Below are 21,219 nucleotides of genomic sequence, written 5' to 3'. Positions count from 1 at the left end.
GATGATAAGTTACGGAGGTAGGAAATGCACAAAGGATAGGTTTGTTGAGTAAAAGATAAAAAATACATGGTCCCGGTGGGTGAAAAAAAATTTATTTGACACGCTCACTTACTTGTCGAAAGAAAACATGCAATGATTGATTACATTGGGTTGAAAGACATAAATTTAGTCTCGGAATGAGATAAAGAATGCCTTTTAAAAAAAAGCTTCTAAGCTCAAAAGAAGTTTTAACTAAAGATTGAAATTACACAGTTTGAATTGGGATTTTGAGATATTCAGAGAAGGCAAAGCAAAATACTGAGGTGGATTCAAAAAAAAATTATTATATTAAATCTGCAGTTTAGAAGAGACAGTATAACACGACCTTGAGGCTGGAACAATTGAGATAATGAAAAGCAGCCCTCAGCCTACGTGCCAGACTTCCCTCTAGTTATGGAAAAGACGAAAAAAAAGACGCAACCTTGAAAGAAAACAAATTGAACGAATTTGAAAGAAAAAGTGTCTTCGATTGCCTGAGATTTTAAATTAACAAATTTACCGAGACCCGAGCCCTCTGTGTAAAATACAAAACCTAATTTGAAGAAAGGAGATCTTAAAAAAAAACGTAACGTACTAAATAGGTGCTGAAAGGAAAAAAAATGTTCTGAGATTTTAAATTATGAGAAAGTTCCACTGCAGTTTGAAAAGATGCATCAATTCTGTCGAGTTGGCAGGAAAACGCCACTAAATTAGGACTTTCATTGACAGAAGGAGGACATGTTAAAACCGTAGATGTCTTAAAGAAAGAGTGCGCGCACGAGAAACGTACTAAGAGTTCCACTGGGACCTCTGAGAAAGGTATCGATAGACTACGTAGTCAAATGGTTGGCTTTGCATTGACCGAGGCTGATGACTAAATTGAATTTCAGTAAACAAATAGCTATTAAAAATGTGTGGTCTCGTTTTAAATCAATTTTAAAAAAAAATCTTTGGCAAGTACTTGAATTGGAAGTTTAAAAAAAATTGGAGTTTAATCTAATGCTGCCTTTCCTGATGAGAAGACTTTTATTATGACGGCTTTACTAATGATTTCTGCTGTTTAACGGATTCCTAATTTCTAAGCAAGTTTTGAAGACACAAAGACTTTTTTTTCAGGTGATTACGTGAAGTCACGTAATGACATCAGATCTTCTTACAAACCTGTAAAGGAGAAAACCCTTTCCATTGACAGCCGTTTTATACTGAACATTATTAATTTGGATTTCTAAATAGAAAAAAACCTCACCTAACAGAGGAAATGGTGTGATAGTCAGAATAAAAATAAAAACAGAACTAGCTTATGTAATAATACTTGCCTGATACAATAAAGAAATAGATACTCAAACAAAACAAATTGAAGAGTTAAAAGGCTAAGATAAATAAGCTGAAAGAGATCCACAAACCCAACCTAACCCTGATCTCCGATTTCACGGAGTGACCTTGACATGCATGGATAAAAGATGAGTCAGACTAAAAATCCTGCAAAGGATAAGTTAGCCTCGGAAAAACCAATGCCAACCATCCAAAATTTCATTAAAGCACAGGAGGACGCTCCTGAAAAAGATAAACTGTTGTGGAAAAATTATGGATGTACTTATGACAATGTTTCTAAACTCTGGACCACTCCCGCGGAACAGACTTGCATGTCTGACAAGTTGGCCCTATGGGTTATTGAATGTATGCATTTTGCTACTCATTGTGGAGCAAGGACAACAAGTGACACACTTTTGGCTACTTGGTGCACCCTAGACTCCAGGCGCTGGCCCAGAACATCAGTAGTCGCTGCCTTGTTTGCCAACAGCATAATCCAGGGAAGGGAGTCCCCTGTGATTGGGGTAAGACGCCCCTACCCGAAGGTCCCTTTGAGACATTGCAGTTGGACTACATTGAGTTGCAAAGAGTTCAGTGTTACAAATATGTGTTAGTAATAGAAGATGTGTTTAGCAAATGGATCGAAGCCTACCCTACCCTGACAATAAGGCTCAAACTGTTGTTAAGGTGTTAATGAGGGAAATTGTTCCTAGATATGGTATCCCAGCTCGACTGAGTTCCGATAATGGCCCTCACTTTATTGGCCAAGTTAACAAAGAATTCTGTTCCCAGATGCGCATTAACCAGCAGCTGCATTGTGCCTACCGACCCCAAGCTGCGGTAGTAAGTAACACCTGCAAAGGCCCCTCCCATCGTGGCTCTAATCCCTTCCGAATCCATTTCTTAATCAGGACATACTTCCCTGGTGCCACGAGGGACAATTCGGGTAAAACTGGGAGGTCGAGGTGAGCATCTCGAACCTGGTTGTGGGCTATTCGCAGAGCCTGAGTCAGAGAACGAACATAGGTGGTCATTTCCTCAGTCTAGTTGAACGTGCTAATCAAACTCTTAAAACCAAGCTTGCAAAACTGGTAGCATCAACCGGACTCAATTGGCTCAAACTCCTTTCTATAGCCCTATTCCAGATCTGAACTACTCCCACCGGTAAGGCTAGACTGACCCCCACTGAGGTCATTTATGGTAGGCCCCTTAGGACCCCCTGGAATCAGAATGTCCCCTCCACTGTCCAATTCCACCACATGACTGAGGAAATGACCACCTATGTTCGTTCTCTGACTCAGGCTCTGCGAATAGCCCACAACCAGGTTCGAGATGCTCACCTCGACCTCCCAGTTTTACCCGAATTGTCCCTCGTGACACCAGGGAAGTATGTCCTGATTAAGAAATGGATTCGGAAGGGATTAGAGCCACGATGGGAGGGGCCTTTTCAGGTGTTACTTACTACCCCCACTGCAGCTAAGGTTGAGGGGAGAAGTGCCTGGGTTCACCTGCACCACTGCAAGCTCACCACCCTCTAACGAACCTATTTTACTGGATATTCTAACTCCTGTTTCTGTTCCAGACTTCCTCTTCTCCATAGCTGAACAAGGTCCTTCCTAGGAGCGTCCTGACTAACCGAGTGAGTCCTGAGGAGAACAGTTTGAACTCCTACCCGTAGTGATAGACAACCAGCTACACCGACGGTGACCTGAGAAGAGAGGCGAGAAAACCGAACTCTTTGAATCAGCAAAATATTCGGACTATTTATCCTTGTCCATAGAGACACTACAAGAAACATTTTGTTCCCGAGTAATAAGATGAAACTGTGTCTGTGTGCCAGTCTGTATAGTAGCGTTGGTATACGACAGGTGCGGCGCGTGGGAAGAGAGACTGAAGCGAGAGCTCCATGTAAACACCTTTTTGTATATGTCTTATGTTTATGCGCGAAATGGGAACTTTTCTAGATGCTGGGTGTGCTCACATATCCCTATACATTCCAAAGGGGGAATTCCTTTGCGCCCCGTTCCACTGACCCTAACTGAGACTGTCAAGTGGCTTCTGAGCCAGACTAGCATGAGAGGAGGGGGGGCCAATGTAAATACAAAAGATGAAAGGCGGGTCAAGATGTTGGTCTGGGAACAACCAGACTTTCAGCTACGAGGCGGCCTGCCCTTCGGAGCTTTCTCCCAACTGTGAAAGAGATAATAACGATACTTGCTTCTCACGTATCCCTCTTGCTTTCAAAGATTGCAATCTAACAGGTATCGTCAGAGGGATCATGGAGGGTGGGAGGAGCATCATACCGTTACCGTGTGGACAACCACGGGGACGTCATTAAGTGGGAAAGTGCTGGGTACCCCATTAGTCAAACGTTCCAGGGATGGTACCAGCCACTCTATGACCGTAAAAAGGAACCCCCATTCTTAGTCCTAACTAATGCCTCGGGGATCAGGAGGCCAACTGGGAACATATGTTTAACCCTAAATGACACCAATAGCAAGGGACATATCATAGGGTACAGCAATTGCCCACACAGTCTCAACATCACAACAGGTGCATGAGTCACTATCCTCTCTCACCTTCCGAATAAAACAGGTGGAGGTCTGTGGGCCCAGTCTTGGGACACCGAAACAATGTATCAGAAGGCAGCGTATAACGGCACGTATTTTGTGTGCGGGCATAGGGCATATCCCTGGTTGCCTAGGCGATGGACAGGGTCCTGCTATCTGGGATATGTGGTGCCATTTGTGCGGCAAATACGTACCCTGGCGGAAGCACATGCCTCCAGCCGACACAGGCGAGCCCTCACCCCCGCCGAAAGGTTCTTTGGGGTCATGATGTTCCCATTCGGAATAGGATGCACCATGGATGAAGTACAGAACCTAGAGAGGGTATTGGAACAGATAGCTAACCATACTGCTGAAGCTCTGGAGGACATCACTGCCGAAATGGTAGCAATGCGGACCGTAGCATTACAAAACCGAATGGCCCTCGATTATCTGTTAGCTGAGAAAGGGGGAACATGTGCCCTGATAGGATCTGAATGTTGCACTTACATTCCCGATAGTTCAGAAAACATAACCAATCTCGCTGATCACATAAGAAGGGAGGTAAAGAAGTTATCCACGCCAGCAGGAGGATCTAGCTGGTTTGATTGGCTATCGGGTGGATCCTGGGGCTCCTATCTAACGCATGGGGCAATTATTCTCATCGTAGTAATAATTATCTGTTGCTTGATTGTTGGTTGCTTTAACCTTTGTTGTAAAGTCATGATGGCAAGGTTAGCAAACCCTCTTGTGATCACGGGCTCCCGGGTTACGATCCAGCAAACTAAAGACCTACTCAACAAGGAGGATCAGGAGAGTGCGAAGGGCTGAATGCGATAATCCTAGAATAATCCTAAGGGTTATCATGGAATGATAAAAGGGGGGAAATGAGAATGTATACAGACATTGAAGTTGAGAATGTGGGAAAATGTATAGGGACAGTGGAATTGAACAAAGGATTCATGGAGGAATAGCCTTAAGAATGTCAGACTGCAAATGTTACAACATTGATACAACCAACAGACTAGCTCCAAGGTCTTGCTAAGTCATACCAGTAAACTTGAAACAAGAAAGACTCTGAAAGGCTCCTTTGTGTAAAAACAGCCCATACAGATGTCGGCTCATGAGTGGACAAAGGGAAGGAGAAATCAAAGGGGATAGGCTGAACTGAATGTCGCTCTAATTGTATCTTGTACTGAAATGTATAACCGTTGCGCCTTTACAATGTAACGGCACTTGTCCGTAGGGAGCGGGTGCACTCTATAGGGAGAGCATTCCTTCTGTCTGATAAGTCCCAGCCGGTGAAACAAAAGAATAAAGTCTGCTTGGTTATAAGCGGCAACGGTGTTCGACTCAGTGAATTCGCTGAACCAGATTGATTGAAAAGAATCCACATTTACATTTGGTGTCAGAAGGGGATCAGGAAGGCCAAAGGAGATGCAGTATGAAAACAGAGAAGTCTTGCTACAGCTATATAAGGTATTGGTGAGGCCACACCGAGAATACTGTGCAGTTTTGGTTTCCATATTTACGAAAGGATATACTTGCTTTGGAGGCAGTTCAGAGAAGGTTCACTCGGTTGATTCCAGGGATGAGGGGTTTGACTTATGAGGAAAGGTTGAGTAGGTTGGGCCTCTACTCATTGGAATTCAGAAGAATGAGAGGTGATCTTATCGCAACGTATAAGATTATGAGGGGGCTTGACAAGGTGGATGCAGAGAGGATGTTTCCACTGATGGAGGAGACTAGAACTACAGGGCATGATCTTAGAATAAGGGGCCGCCCATTTAAAACAGAGATGAGGAGAAATTTCTTCGCTCAGAGTTGTTAATCTGTAGAATTCGCTGCCTCAGAGAGCTGTGGAAGCTGGATCACTGAATAAATTTAAGACAGAAACAGACAGTTTCTTAAACGATAAGGGGTTATGGGGAGCAGGCAGAGAAGTGGAGCTGAGTCCATGATCAGATCAGCCATGATCGCTCTTATGCTCTGGGAGGAGGAGCGAGGAGGAAGAGGAGCGATGAGGAAAAGGAGGAGCGATGAGGAGAAGGAGGAGCGATGAGGAGAAGGAGGAGCAATGAGGAGAAGGAGGAGCAATGAGGAGAAGGAGGAGCAATGAGGAGAAGGAGGAGCAATGAGGAGCAATGAGGAGCAATGAGGAGAAGGAGGAGAAGGAGGAGAAGGAGGAGAAGGAGGAGAAGGAGGAGAAGGAGGAGAAGGAGAAGGAGGAGAAGGAGGAGAAGGAGGAGAAGGAGGAGAAGGAGGAGCGAGAAGGTGCGAGGAGGGGCAAGGAGCGAGGAGGAGGAGGAGAAGGACCGAGGAGGAGGAGGAGGAGGAAGAGAAGGACCGAGGAGGAGGAGCAGGAGGAAGAGAAAGACCGAGGAGGAGCGAGGAAAAGAAAGGAAGAGAAGAGGAGAAAAGATAAGAGGAGAGAAAACCTTGCATTTATATAGTGCCGTCTGTGACTTCAGGACGTCCCAAAGCGTTTTAAGCCAATTAAGTACATTTGAATTGCAGTCACTGTTATAATGTAGGAAATGCAGCGATTACACTGGAAAAGTACTTCATTGACTTTGAGACGTCTGGTGTTTGTGAAAGGTGCCATATAAATGCAAGTCTTTATTTATTTAAACATCTCAATTAGATGACCCCTTAATCTTCTCTACTCAAGGGACTATAAGCCTAGTCTATGCAACATGTTGATTGTACAATTATATATGGTGAATCAGATAAATTCAGATTAACAAAGGTTTCCTGGTCAACAGAGAGCCGCTCATACTTACTTTTTTCCCAAGTGTCGTGCGACGTCAGAACGCTTAAAGCCTTCCAGGTTGTAGAGCCGCTTGGCCAGCCTCTTGGCTGCCTCCAGGTCACTCTTATTGCCATTAGTCACCGCGTCAGTGCTGCTGTGGAGATCCAGCTGTTCCATGCTGCCCAGTTCAAGGTCCCCATCTGGAAACATTTCCTTCCGGCCACACACGCTATGACAAAAAGGGGAGGGGAGGGGGAAACACGTGAGCTTCCAGAGCCACCAACATTTCAACACAGCAAAACAAGGGCAGAACATGTAATAACTTCTGGGAAAACCATCGAGACAAGCTCGTAGAATTGAGATAAAATTAGAAAGTGCTGGAAACACTCAAGTCAGGCAGCATCCGTGGAGGGAGAGTTCAGTCGGGGCCATTTTAGCCTAACCTGTCTGATGGGAAACTGCCGGTCTCAGATTGGCCATTTGTTTTACAGCCCACCCGATTTTACTCTCCACTGAAATCAATCAAGTAAAATCGGTCGGACCAGAGTTAAAACCAGCATTCGACCCAATCCCGTTAGTTTCTCACACGGTGGGTCAGGTTAAAATGACTCCCAACGTTTTAGGTCGATGACCTTCCATCAGAATTCATGGAATTGAGCTCGTTCTCGTTGGAGAAGAGATTAAGGTGGCATGATCCAGGGCTTTGAAATGTTGAAAGTTGGAAATGATATAAAATGGAGACAAGTTGGTTAATTTAAATTCTGATGACAGAACTCAAGCCCAACAATAAGAAGCAAGAGTTCAGGTTCAGATTCTCCCCCTCTCTCTAATCCAGAGCACTGGGTACGAGGACAAGAGCTAATGGTGGATTGATTAACTCCTTCAAATAAAACTAACTGGCTAGATATCTGGTTAGGAGAAAAACCAAAGGTTTCAAGGATTAATCTAGACTATCAGGTACACACATGCTGTAGAATTTAAGTATTTTGCAGCAACAGTTCACTTAAAAGACCCAGTTACAGGCACTGCGCCAGGAGTCCCACCTGCACAAAATACTTACTGGGTGCAATAAAACAATGGCTGACAAAATACCTCTTAAACCATAAAGGGTCGGAAAATGTGGTGGGTAATAACGGCAAACTAATAGCGTTTGCCGTTATTATCCCATTGAAACGGACAACAACTTCAGGATGTAGTACACGCACATCGAAATGCGGAAATGCTGAAGTTGCGGTCAGTCATTCACTGCTCCGACACTGGCTGCGTTGTGCCACATCACCCCCAGCCCCCTCCTCATAGCTAGCAATCAGTGTAATCAGTGAAAGTGACAAACACTTGGGCTTTTCTGCAGTAATATCGCTGATAAATACCTCATTAATGTCAGGCCTTGTTGGTGTTGGGTATAATGGGGGTTTTAACAGCATAATGGGCCCAAGTTTCCACACGCGCCTAGAATGGCGCAGTCCCGACCTGGACGCCCGTTTTTCGCGCCACAAAGTGCGCCTAAAAAAATCCTCCGTATTCTCCACCTCCCTGCAGGTCCTCTGGCCCTCGGCGCAGCGCAGCACAAGCTGTAGGGGGCGGAGCCAGGTCCCTGCGCTGAAAACAGTGCTGGGACCTCTGCACATGCGCGCTACAGTGGGCAAGTGCAGTAGCTCCAGGCGCCCGAACCTGTGTGGGAGGGGCCCGAAGCACGCAGCCCCTAGCCCTGGCCGAATGGCTTCACTGGGGCTGCGTGAATAAGGCTCCTCCCACGGCCAGCTCCTGATTTCCCCCCCCCCCCCCGACCCGACTCCCGCTCCCGCCCCCCACGGACCCGACTCCCGCTCCCCCCCCGACTGGACCCGACCCGACTCCCGCTCCGCTCCGCCCACCCCCCCCCCCCCCCCCCACCGACCCGACCCGACTCCCGCTCCGCCCCCCCCCCCGACTGGGCCCGACCCGACCCGCGCTCCTGCTCCCGCTCCCCCCCCCGCGACTGGACCCGACCCGCGCTCCCACTCGCCCGCCCCCGGACTGGATCCGACCTGACCTCCCCCTCCCCGACCTCCCCCTCTCTCGCTCTCCCTTCCCCCCCCCCTCCCTCTCTTCTCACTCCCTCCCCGCTCTCTCTCTCTCTCTCTCTCCCTCCCTCTCCCTCCCTCCCCCCCCCGACCCGAACCGAACCGACCCAACGCTACCTACCTGTAAATCTGGTGCTGGGGACGGGCCCTGCCCGAAGTCTCGGGCCGGCCCGTTCAGCCTTCGGTCCCGAAAGGCCTGCCTGAAGCACTTTCACACAGGTAGGAAGATGGTTTATTTAATCTTTTCTTTGCTTATAAATGTTTATTCAGGTTGGATTGATTTGTATAATATTTGTATAAGTATAAATAAGGATTTATTATAGAATTTAATGACTTCCCTTCCCCCCCCACCTCGTTCTGGATGCCTAATTTGTAACCTGCGCCTGATTTTTTAATGTGTAGAACAGGTTTTTTTCAGTTCTACAAAAATGTTCACTTGCTCCATTCTAAGTTAGTTTGGAGTACGTTTTCACTGTGGAAACTTTGAAATCAGGCGTCGGTGGCCGGACACACCCCCTTTTAAAGAAAAAATTGTGGTCCAAAGTGGAACTGTTCTACCTGACTGGAACTGCAGAAAAAAAAATGTGGAGAATTGTGATTTCTAAGATAGTCCGTTCTCCACCAGTTGCTCCTAAAAATCAGGCGCAAATCATGTGGAAACTTGGGCCCATTGACTATTGAACAAACATTATGGCCCTGAAAAACTAATTTTAATTTTGTGGAGTGTCAAATTTCTCCATTATGATAAAAATTACAATTTTAAAGAAACTTTTAAAATAAACAGTTTTTTTTTTCTTTGAGTTTATTCATGATCTTTCAGGTTCTACCTTTTCTCCATGTGAGAGCTCCAATCTTTGTTTTTCTCTCTAACATTTTTTTTTAAGTCCAGATAAAAGCAGCTTCTCATTTTCTGCTTTCCTGCCTGTGAGAATTCTACAATGTGATTGGCTGCTTAGACAGCTTGTAGACATCGTAACAGCATCACACTCGGGAATTCTCAATGTACTGCTCTGAAATCACTTGAACATCGAAAGAGGCAAATCTCTCACCACAGAGATCGCAAGATTTAGAAACATAGAAACATAGAAAATAGGTGCAGGAGCAGGCCATTCAGCCCTTCTAGCCTGCACCGCCATTCAATGAGTTCATGGCTGAACATGAAACTTCAGTACCCCCTTCCTGCTTTCTCGCCATAACCCTTGATTCCCCGAGTAGTAAGGACTTCATCTAACTCCCTTTTGAATATATTTAGTGAATTGGCCTCAACTACTTTCTGTGGTAGAGAATTCCACAGGTTCACCACTCTTTGGGTGAAGAAGTTTCTCCTCATCTCGGTCCTAAATGGCTTACCCCTTATCCTCAGACTGTGACCCCTGGTTCTGGACTTCCCCAACATTGGGAACATTCTTCCTGCATCTAACCTGTCTAAACCCGTCAGAATTTTAAACGTTTCTATGAGGTCCCCTCTCATTCTTCTGAACTCCAGTGAATACAAGCCCAGTTGATCCAGTCTTTCTTGATAGGTCAGTCCCGCCATCCCGGGAATCAGTCTGGTGAATCTTCGCTGCACTCCCTCAATAGCAAGAATGTCCTTCCTCAAGTTAGGAGACCAAAACTGTACACAATACTCCAGGTGTGGCCTCACCAAGGCCCTGTACAACTGTAGCAACACCTCCCTGCCCCTGTATTCAAATCCCCTCGCTATGAAGGCCAACATGCCATTTGCTTTCTTAACTGCCTGCTGTACCTGCATGCTAACCTTCAATGACTGATGTACCATGACACCCAGGTCTCGTTGCACCTTCCCTTTTCCTAATCTGTCACCATTCAGATAATAGTCTGTGTCTCTGTTTTTACCACCAAAGTGGATAATCTTACATTTATCCACATTATACTTCATCTGCCATGCATTTGCCCACTCACCTAACCTATCCAAGTCACTCTGCAGCCTAATAGCATCCTCCTCGCAGCTCACACTGCCACCCAACTTAGTGTCATCCGCAACTTTGGAGATACTGCATTTAATCCCCTCGTCTAAATCATTAATGTACAATGTAAACAGCTGGGGCCCCAGCACAGAACCTTGCGGCACCCCACTAGTCACTGCCTGCCATTCTGAAAAGTACCCGTTTACTCCTACTCTTTGCTTCCTGTCTGACAACCAGTTCTCAATCCACGTCAGCACACTACCCCCAATCCCATGTGCTTTAACTTTGCACATTAATCTCTTGTGTGGGACCTTGTCGAAAGCCTTCTGAAAGTCCAAATATACCACATCAACTGGTTCTCCTTTGTCCACTTTACTGGAAACATCCTCAAAAAATTCCAGAAGATTTGTCAAGCATGATTTCCCTTTCACAAATCCATGCTGACTTGGACCTATCATGTCACCATTTTCCAGATGCACTGCTATGACATCCTTAATAATTGATTCCATCATTTTACCCACTACTGAGGTCAGGCTGACCGGTCTATAATTCCCTGTTTTCTCTCTCCCTCCTTTTTTTAAAAAGTGGTGTTACATTGGCTACCCTCCACTCGATAGGAACTGATCCAGAGTCAATGGAATGTTGGAAAATGACTGTCAATGCATCCGCTATTTCCAAGGCCACCTCTTTAAGTACTCTGGGATGCAGTCCATCAGGCCCTGGGGATTTATCGGCCTTCAATCCCATCAATTTCCCCAACACAATTTCCCGACTAATAAAGATTTCCCTCAGTTCCCCCTCCTTACTAGACCCTCTGACCCCTTTTATATCCGGAAGGTTGTTTGTATCCTCCTTAGTGAATACCGAACCAAAGTACTTGTTCAATTGGTCTGCCATTTCTTTGTTCCCTGTTATGACTTCCCCTGATTCTGACTGCAGGGGACCTACGTTTGTCTTTACTAACCTTTTTCTCTTTACATACCTATAGAAACTTTTGCAATCCACCTTAATGTTCCCTGCAAGCTTCTCGTACTCCATTTTCCCTGCCCTAATCAAATCCTTTGTCCTCCTCTGCTGAGTTCTAAATTTCTCCCAGTCCCCAGGTTCGCTGCTATTTCTGGCCAATTTGTATGCCACTTCCTTGGCTTTAATACTATCCCTGATTTCCCTAGATAGCCACGGTTGAGCCACCTTCCCTTTTTTATTTTTACGCCAGACAGGAATGTACAATTGTTGTAATTCATCCATGCGGTCTCTAAATGTCTGCCATTGCCCATCCACAGTCAACCCCCTAAGTATCATTCGCCAATCTATCCTAGCCAATTCACGCCTCATACCTTCAAAGTTACCCTTCTTTAAGTTCTGGACCATGGTCTCTGAATTAACTGTTTCATTCTCCATCCTAATGCAGAATTCCACCATATTATGGTCACTCTTCCCCAAGGGGCCTCGCACAATGAGATTGCTAATTAATCCTCTCTCATTACACAACACCCAGTCTAAGATGGCCTCCCCCCTAGTTGGTTCCTCAACATATTGGTCTATAAAACCAACCCTTATGCACTTCCAGGAAATCCTCCTCCACCGTATTGCTTCCAGTTTGGCTAGCCCAATCTATGTGCATATTAAAGTCACCCATTATAACTGCTGCACCTTTATTGCATGCACCCCTTATTTCCTGTTTGATGCCCTCCCCAACATCCCTATTACTGTTTGGAGGTCTGTACACAACTCCTACTAACGTTTTTTGCCCTTTGGTGTTCTGCAGCTCTACCCATATAGATTCCACATCATCCAAGCTAATGTCTTTCCTAACTATTGCATTAATCTCCTCTTTAACCAACAATGCTACCCCACCTCCTTTTCCTTTTATTCTATCCTTCCTGAATGTTGAATACCCCTGAATGTTGAGTTCCCAGCCCTGATCATCCTGGAGCCACGTCTCCGTAATCCCAATCACATCATATTTATTAACATCTATTTGCACAATTAATCCATCCACCTTATTGCGGATACTCCTTGCATTAAGACACAAAGCCTTCAGGCTTGTTTTTTTAACACCCTTTGTCCTTTTAGAATTTTGCTGTACAGTGGCCCTTTTTGTTCTTTGCCGTGGGTTTCTCCGCCCTCCACTTTTCCTCATCTCCTTTCTGTCTTTTGCTTTTGCCTCCTTTTTGTTTCCCTCTGTCTCTCTGCATTGGTTCCCATCCCCCTGCCATATTAGTTTAAATCCTCCCCAACAGCACTAGCAAACACTCCCCCTAGGACATTGGTTCCGGTCCTGCCCAGGTGCAGACCGTCCGGTTTGTACTGGTCCCAGCTCCCCCAGAACCGGTCCCAATGCCCCAGGAATTTGAATCCCTCCCTGCTGCACCACTGCTCAAGCCACGTATTCATCTGTGCTATCCTGCGATTCCTACTCTGACTATCACGTGGCACTGGTAGCAATCCCGAGATTACTACTTTTGAGGTCCTACTTTTTAATTTAGCTCCTAGCTCCTTAAATTCGTTTCATAGGACCTCATCCCTTTTTTTACCTATGTCGTTGGTACCAATGTGCACCACGACAACTGGCTGTTCTCCCTCCCATTTCAGAATGTCCTGCACCCGCTCCGAGACATCCTTGACCCTTGCACCAGGGAGGCAACATACCATCCTGGAGTCTCGGTCACGGCCGCAGAAACGCCTATCTATTCCCCTCACCATTGAATCCCCTATTACTATTGCTGTCCCACTCTTTTTCTTGCCCTCCTGTGCAGCAGAGCCAGCCACGGTGCCATGAACTTGGCTGCTGCTGCTCTCCCCTGATGAGTCATCCCCCTCAACAGTACTCAAAACAGTGTATCTGTTTTGCAGGGGGATGACCACAGGGGACCCCTGCACTACCTTCCTTGCACTACTCTTCCTGCTGGTCTTCCATTCCCTAGCTGGCTGTGGACCCTTTCCCTGCGGTAAGACCAACTCACTACACGTGATACTCACGTCATTTTCAGCATCGTGGATGCTCCAGAGCGAATCTACCCTCAGCTCCAACTCCGCTGTGGGCAGCTTTCTGCGGGGCCAGCGGTAAACGCCTTTGCTTTGCCGCCGACTGCAAATTCCAGGCCAATATGTTACGCTATGGAGCACAACTGGGCAGACTGAATTAATGACGGTGCATAGACAGTAACTCTGGATTTTACTTGATGACTTTTCAGGGGCCAAGGAGAAATGTTGCATCTTGCTTCAGGAGAATAGGGGGGTTGGGTGAGTATTTTGAGACATGACATAGTAGATGTAACATGTTTTGGACCTATGGGTCTCAAAGCTTTCCAGCACAGGGGTTTTAGTCACCACACGTCTGGGTTTGTTGTAGACTAATTTAGAGTTTAATTGCCATGATTAGTCACAACTCCATTATTGTGGTATCATACAGCTACGAGGATGGTAAAAGAGAAACTAGATGGACCTTGGTCTTTATTTGTCTCGCAATTCTTATGTAGAAATGGCCATTTGGCTCAATGAGCCCACATCACTTCCAAAAAACCGTGTATCATTCACACCATCATGGATTCAAATGTATTTAATCCTGAGATAGATGATTAGCCACAGAAACGTCAAGAAAATTGTTCAATTTCTCCAACAAAGCAAAAAAATAGCATTGCAGCAAATGTTTGTGCAATTTAGTGAGCTGAGTGAATGACAAAGCTCATTGGTGTTCTGTACATCAAGCACATCTGCAACGCAAGTCTACACAAAATTCCACGCACTTGCTACACTTCATGTCAGCGACACTCCTGCAAGCTCCTTCCATACAATCTGTGTCCTCGTGTTTTCTATTCTGAACTTTTGTATGGATTGGGAAATCCCCATTTTAAACATAACCCTACACTTATCAAACATTGGGCAAGATTTTAACTCACTTGCGAATGAGAAATAATATTTGGTTCTTCCTGTGGTAATTTGATTGTTGACATTTGGTGATGCCACAACAGGTCATTCATTGCTGCTGAACAAATAATGCAACAATTCCTCATTTCGTGTTGCTAAGCAAATTATATCGTAACAATTCTATTTTTTCTCCATCAAAAGGACTGCCTACTTCCAGTCGCCATTCATCCACCTCCGTCCCTGCCTTAGTCCAACTGCGGCCGAAACCCAGAACCATGACTTTTGTCATCTGCAGACACCACTAGTTCAATGCTCTCCTGGCCAGCCTTCCATCTTCCACCCTCAATAAACTTCAGCTCATCCAAAACTCTGCTGCCTGTATCCCAACTCGAAACAAATCCCGCTCATCCCTCACCCCTGTGCTTGCTGACCTAAATTGGCTGCTCAAAATTAAAATTCTCATCCTTATGTTTAAAGCCTTTCATAGCCAAGTCACTCCCCATCTCTGCGGCTTCTTCTAGTTCTGTGACCCTCTGAGAACTCCGCATTCCTTGAATACTGACCACTCGTGCATTCCCAGCTTCCTTTGCTCCACCATTGGTGCCATGGCTTCAGCCATCCAGGCCCTACGCTCTACAATTCCTTCCCATAATCTCTTAAGCTCCCTTTCTTGTCGAGCATCAAAATGTTGGCAGATTCCACCCAGCACCATTAAATAACAGAGCTAAATGGAGTAGTAAATGGTCCTGAATTTGCGGCCCAAACGGAATGTACGAGGTGCGCATGCACCCATAGGGACCCCGCAAGTTCCGGGTTTAGGTATGCGAAGCGCATGCGCCTAAACGTGGAACTTGCAATCTATCTAGAATCCTCTTGAACTTTTTAGACCTTTTAAAACAGGTAAATTTATTTTTCAAAAAATTATTTTTTTTAAAATAATTAATTAAATTCCATTTTGATTCATTTTAAATAAGTGATGGTTTTAAAAATTCATTTTAAGTGCTTGTTTGTTTTGGGAGTATTCCCATTCATACTTATGGTGATTCTCTGTATACGGAACTCACCACAAGTATGACTGAGGATCCCCCCTACTTGGTTGGATCCCAGGGATATGTATGAAGCGCTTGCATCCCTAGAATACGTGGGCCTCTACACAAGCCTTTGGGTAGAGGCCCAGGACCACAATTGTCCAAATCTCCGGGACCACCAGGTAAATTCGTAGAAATTTTTCAGGTCGGAGGCATCCACCCACAGGAAGCCTCTGGCCGCAGTTTCTGGGTCATTATGACAGCAGCATCACAAGTCATAAACTCCCACTGTAAACACCAAGAAATCGCGAACAAGCTGTCACAAGTGTACTCCAACCAACGGATGCCAAATTCAGTGAGTCTAAAGAGGAGGTGAACCTTCTGTCCTTCCCTATATAAGTCAATTCTTTCCCCTAAGATTCTGTAGGGAGAAGCGTTCAGGATTACTCCCGTGACACGGCACACAAACTCCCACAAACAATGGGCCAAGGACCCAAGTGTAAACAAGTTCAATCTGATGAGCATGTTGGATAGACCTCCAGATTGAGAAATGAAGGCGGAAATCCTGGAATCAATTAAGAAATAATTAGTCGGCAATAATAGCTGAGGGAGGAGGAGGAAATGAAGAATATAGGCTCCTTCTCGATGAATGAATAAAAATGGGCCAAATGGCCTTCCTCATTCATATGTATTTTGTGAACTTAAGTGATAGTCAGATATTTCTCCATTGAAGTAAGTAATGGGAATAAAATGTTAAAAATGTGGATCAGAGAGGAATAAATAAATAAACTGAGCCAAGTTGAAAACTATTTTCAGATGACAATCTAAAATTTCTAATTTAGTAACCTTATGATGAACAGAAAATAAACTTCGAAAGGATCAGGAGCCTGGTGCTGTGATAGCAAGTTTTGAAATAGGGATCAGGCCAGTAACGTGAATTAGTTGAACAGTGCTGGATTTATGGGTCTGTGAGATGTTACTGGGACAGTCCACCATCAATGCAGACAAACCGTTCTGTTTGATATTAGTAATGAACGCACTTGTTGGTATGGCATTCCTTTGTCCCTTATTTTAAAACTAATACAGTACAGGTTGAACCTCCCTTATCTCGAACTCCCTTATCCAGAACCACCCCTCGCCCAGAACCATTCCCAGCCACCGGGTGGCGCATGCGCAGAACTCCAACATGAACTCCTCGCTGCCGACTCCCGCAATCGCTGGCCTGACCCCGCGATCCACCCCTCACCCACCCCACCATGATCTCTCTGCCGCACTCCCAGCCCCCAGCCAGCCAGCCCCAATATTCCCTTGCTCAGTACCTGTACCACCTTTCGTCCAGAAAAATCCCTTATCCAGAACAGGCCAGATCCCGAGGGTTCCGGATAAGGGAGGTTCAACCTGTAATTCCTTGTCAAGATAGTGCACAAGCAGTTTAACACAAATGAACTGTGTCAACACCCAATGGGTTTAATTTGCTTGCGATGCGCACTGGCTAATGAAAATGGTGTAAGACTTCATGAGGTAGAGTTCCTCCAGGCAATACCTGCACAATTCTCCCGACATCAGCCAAACCAGCGAAAAAGATCGAAGAATTTCGAGCGCAAGTTACATCTAGTGCAAATCGAGTTTCCACGATCTTTTACGATGGTTTAAAAAAAAAATCGCGCTGGATGCCGGCCTCGCCCACAAAACTAGCCACACCCCCAGATCGAATTAACCAGCACGGAGAGCTTACGCCAATTGCGCCTGTTTGCGGTCCTTTGAAAAGGCTCCTCCAAATTAAGCCCGTTTTTTTAAAGTGCAAAGTATGCACATTTTAAAAGTTTTTAAATATTAAAAAATTTAATTTACTAAGAATCTGACTAGTGTACACTAGTAAATCTGTACAGCTTTTTAAGGTCATTTTCAGTTATTTAAAATCAGATTGCTCACAGGTGTTGGAATAGACACTCATCAACAATGCTTATTTTTTTGACAAATCCAATTTCACTATTAATAAAAACGCACCAGGTTACTACTCTTAAATATATCAAGGAATATTTTTTTAATGCAAGGGAAATAAAATAAACATTTTATGTATTAAAATGCTGCCCAATTACGCTGAAGATTTTACATTTGTGATTATGCAAATGAGAATCTTGAACCATAATTTTTCACTTCAGAAAACCAGCGTAATTAGCGTGCAGAATGGCGATTGCGCCCAAAGCAGAAACTCTACCCCACATTTTGAACCTGCTTTGACTAAGATAGCACAGAAAAGTAATTTTAAGTGAATGTGTTAGCTGTGCATTACAAATTAAAGTTAAACTCTTTAATTACTTAACGTGCTAATATTATAATTTTGCACGCAGGGGTAACGATTAGGAATCAAGAAGATATGAGATTAAAATCAATATCAAAACAGGGAGGATAATAAATCATGTGGAGATAGCAGAAGAGAATGATAAACTCTTGCATGCTGTACCCAAAGCACCAAGAAAGTGTCAGCTAGCAAAGTATCAGCTATGAGCACACTTGCCTCGGGGCTTTTAGCCTTTAGCTTTTAAGCTGCACTCTAAAAACACATAACCCAGGCTGACAGTGGGAATTCTACACTGCTGGAGGTGCTGTCTTTCAGATGACACATTAAATTGAGGTCATGTCCGAGAGTTTGTGTTAATATTGAACATCTCTCTAGGAATCCTTGTAGGATTCACCAAGATCACCACAAGCTCTATTTTTCCTCCCATGTAAACATTCTTGGGCTGGATTTTCCGCTGCTGTCCGCCTCGGTTTTTACCCCGCTGAGTTTTGGGGGGCGGTGTCGGCAGGGCGTGTGCAACGCCCCTGGTTGCAACGCTGGCTCGATTTTTGACTCCCGCCCGACCCGTAGCGTTAGGTCGCGCGCCTTGGTGGGAACATCTGTGGAAGCAAGTGTTCCAAGCTGTAGCAGCTGCAGAGAGGCAATTAATGCTGACCTCAGGCAAGTGTGATTGTTTTATTTTTTTTGCGCTTTATGTTGTGATAGCGTGGGCTATGTATTGGCAATGGTGTGTTTTTTTCTCTCTTCCCAGTCATCTCAAGAGCTCTCCCTGGCCGGCTCTTCAGCTCGGGATTTTCGCATGCTCAGCCGGCCTTGCACCTCAAGAGAGGTGTGCAACGCCTCCCTTACCGCTCCGCCCCATATTCAGGGCCCAGCTGCCCAATTTTGCTGACCGAGGCCCAAACTTTTTCCAGGCGTTATCAGGATCTCCCCACCATCATTAACGCCCCAAAATCCTATAAACCGAAAATCCAGCCCTTCTGGTCTGACTTTCTCAGCTGCCTTTACCAATTGACCCATTGGGGGGAAGCGGGACTCATGTTTTTAGCAGAGGTGTCCTCCCTTCAGCTATCTTCCCAGTGTAGACTCCCATTCTTTGTTTTTCCTCTCAAAATGTATTACCTCACATCTCCACATTAAGGCATCTGCCACCTCTCTGCCCATTCCACTAACTTATGTCCACCTCAAGTATTTTGTAGTTTGCATCCTCCTGGCTTTTGGCCAATGTCCCAACTTTTGCATGTGAAGCAAATTTTAATGTTGCATGCCTTATGCTAAAGTCCAAATCATCCAAATTTAGCAAGAACAAAATTGGATGCAGCACTGATCCCTGGGGTACACCAAAACCATTCTCCATTCCCAGCAATGCCCATTAACTGTAACCCTTGGTTCTTTCTCTGTCAACCAACTTTCTATTTCGTCTGCTACATTTCATCACGCCACACTCCAGAATTGCTGTAATAAACCTCCAGTGAGATATCTTGGCCCCTCAACATCCACAGACATCCGAGCAGACCCTGCCTTACATCAGAAGGAAACAAATGGAATAACTGCAAATTTAGTCAGGACCCGGATATGCTGCGTCCCAGCCTTAAGTGCAAGAAACCAGGATGGCCTGTGTGGGAAGAGCCTACAAGTACTCCTACAAGGCGATCAACAAGGAGCACGGGGTGGGGCGGTGAGGGCAGGAAATCCCATTCACTGGCTCTCAGTTGGGAACTTCCATAGACACTTGATGTACGTTAATGACACCTGGTGCAAGTAGAGCCCAGCCGGGGATCCTGGCTGGACCCTCAAAGATCAGTGGCCATAAAAATGTTATTTTTTTTTTAAGTAACACACTGACACAGGAGGCTGGTCAGGCCAGGAGTCAAGTCGAGAAATGTAAACATGAGGAGCTGGCTCCAAGAGGGCATCCCTCAATCCAAACAAAACAAGTGCCAGTGTAAAAGTAGCTCAACAACAACTTGTATTTATAGAGCGCCTTTAACATAGTGAAACCTCCCAAGGCACTTCACAGACGTATTATGCGCTAAAAATTTGACACCAAGCCACATAAGTAGAAATTAGCGCAGCTGACCAAAAGCTTGGTCAAAGAGAAATGTTTCAAGGAGCGCCTTGAAGGAGGAAAGAGGTTTAGGCAGAGCATTGCAGAGCTTAGGGCCTCTGCAACAGAAAGCACGGCCCACCAATGGTTGAGTGATTATAATCAGGGATGTTCAAGAGGGCAGAATTAGAGGAGCGCAGACATCTCGGGGGAGGAGGGGTTGTGGGGTTGGAGGAGATTACTGAGATAGGGAGGGGCGAAGCCATGGAGGGATTTTAAAATGAAGTTTTGAAATTGAGGCATTTCTTAACTGGAAGCCAATGTAGATCAGCGAGCACAGGGGTGGTGGATGAGTGGGACTTGGTGCAAGCTAGGGCATGGGCAGCCGAGTGTTAGATCACCTTTAGTTTACTTCGGGTAGAATGTGGGAGGCCAGCCAGGCGTGCGTTGGAATAGTCAAGTCTCACGGCCTCACCCCATCCTGTCCTGACCTTGCAACTTCTTCCAGCCTGCAATCCGCTGATCCTTTGACTCCGACCATCTGTGCATTTCACCCTAGCCCACCACTGGTGGCAGGGCTTCAGCCACTTTGGCCCCACTCTCCACAAAGTGGTCAGATCTTTTCTGCATTAAAAGTGCTACATAAATGCAAGTTGTTGTTGATTAATACTGCCTGTAACATCACAAAAGACCATTCCATAGTGACATTTTAGACTGCCTGTAAATTTCTAATCTCGACAGGCAGAGCAGTATACATGCAGGCAATTTCTGTGAAGTGATTGAAGGCCTGAATTCTAAACACTAACAAAAATTAAGCAGCAAGTTTTTTTTCTTCAAATTAGTTCACCTGACTGAGAGGACTTAAAAAAATACTTAAAGAAAAATTGAATTGCATGGTCACTGAAGTAATGTTAAAATTATTCATCCTCAGGATGTGGGCGTCTTCCTAGGCCAGTTCAGAGAAGAGTTAAGAGTCAACCACATTGCTGTGCGTCTGGAGTCATATATTGGCCAGACCGGGTAAGGACGGCAGGTTTCCTTCCCTAAAGGATATTAGTGAACCAGTTGGATTTTTACGACAATCTTATAACTTCATGGTCACTTTTACTGATGCCAGATTTTCATTACCAGATTTTATTTTTATATACTGAATCAAAATTCTCAACGTGCCATAGTGGGATTTGAACTCACGTTCTCTGGATTAGTCAAGTACTCTCTGGAACAATCCTCTACCTTCAGCACCAAAGTGCGTCTCAAGCAGCATCAGGTTCAGTGTCCAGCTGTCTTGACAATGCATCTCAATTCTAACCTCAAACCGTTTCACCAGAATAACATTTCACATCTCCCAAACGAA

At 45.2% G+C, this 21,219-nt stretch overlaps 1 protein-coding gene across 2 annotated transcripts in view; it reads right to left on the bottom strand.

The window, feature by feature from the left end:
• Positions 1-21,219, bottom strand: part of LOC139249545 (PH and SEC7 domain-containing protein 3-like) — a 201,433-nt gene that overhangs the window by 154,995 nt on the left and 25,219 nt on the right. For both annotated transcript variants that reach the window (XM_070872485.1, XM_070872493.1), the window contains exon 2: positions 6,659-6,856. In XM_070872485.1, coding sequence (XP_070728586.1) covers positions 6,659-6,856 — 198 coding nt within the window. The remainder of the gene's footprint in view (positions 1-6,658; positions 6,857-21,219) is intronic.

Source organism: Pristiophorus japonicus, chromosome 2, assembly GCF_044704955.1.
Source record: "Pristiophorus japonicus isolate sPriJap1 chromosome 2, sPriJap1.hap1, whole genome shotgun sequence".
NCBI classification, from domain to species: Eukaryota; Metazoa; Chordata; class Chondrichthyes; family Pristiophoridae; genus Pristiophorus; species Pristiophorus japonicus.
This window is presented reverse-complemented; position numbering and strand designations above follow the sequence as displayed.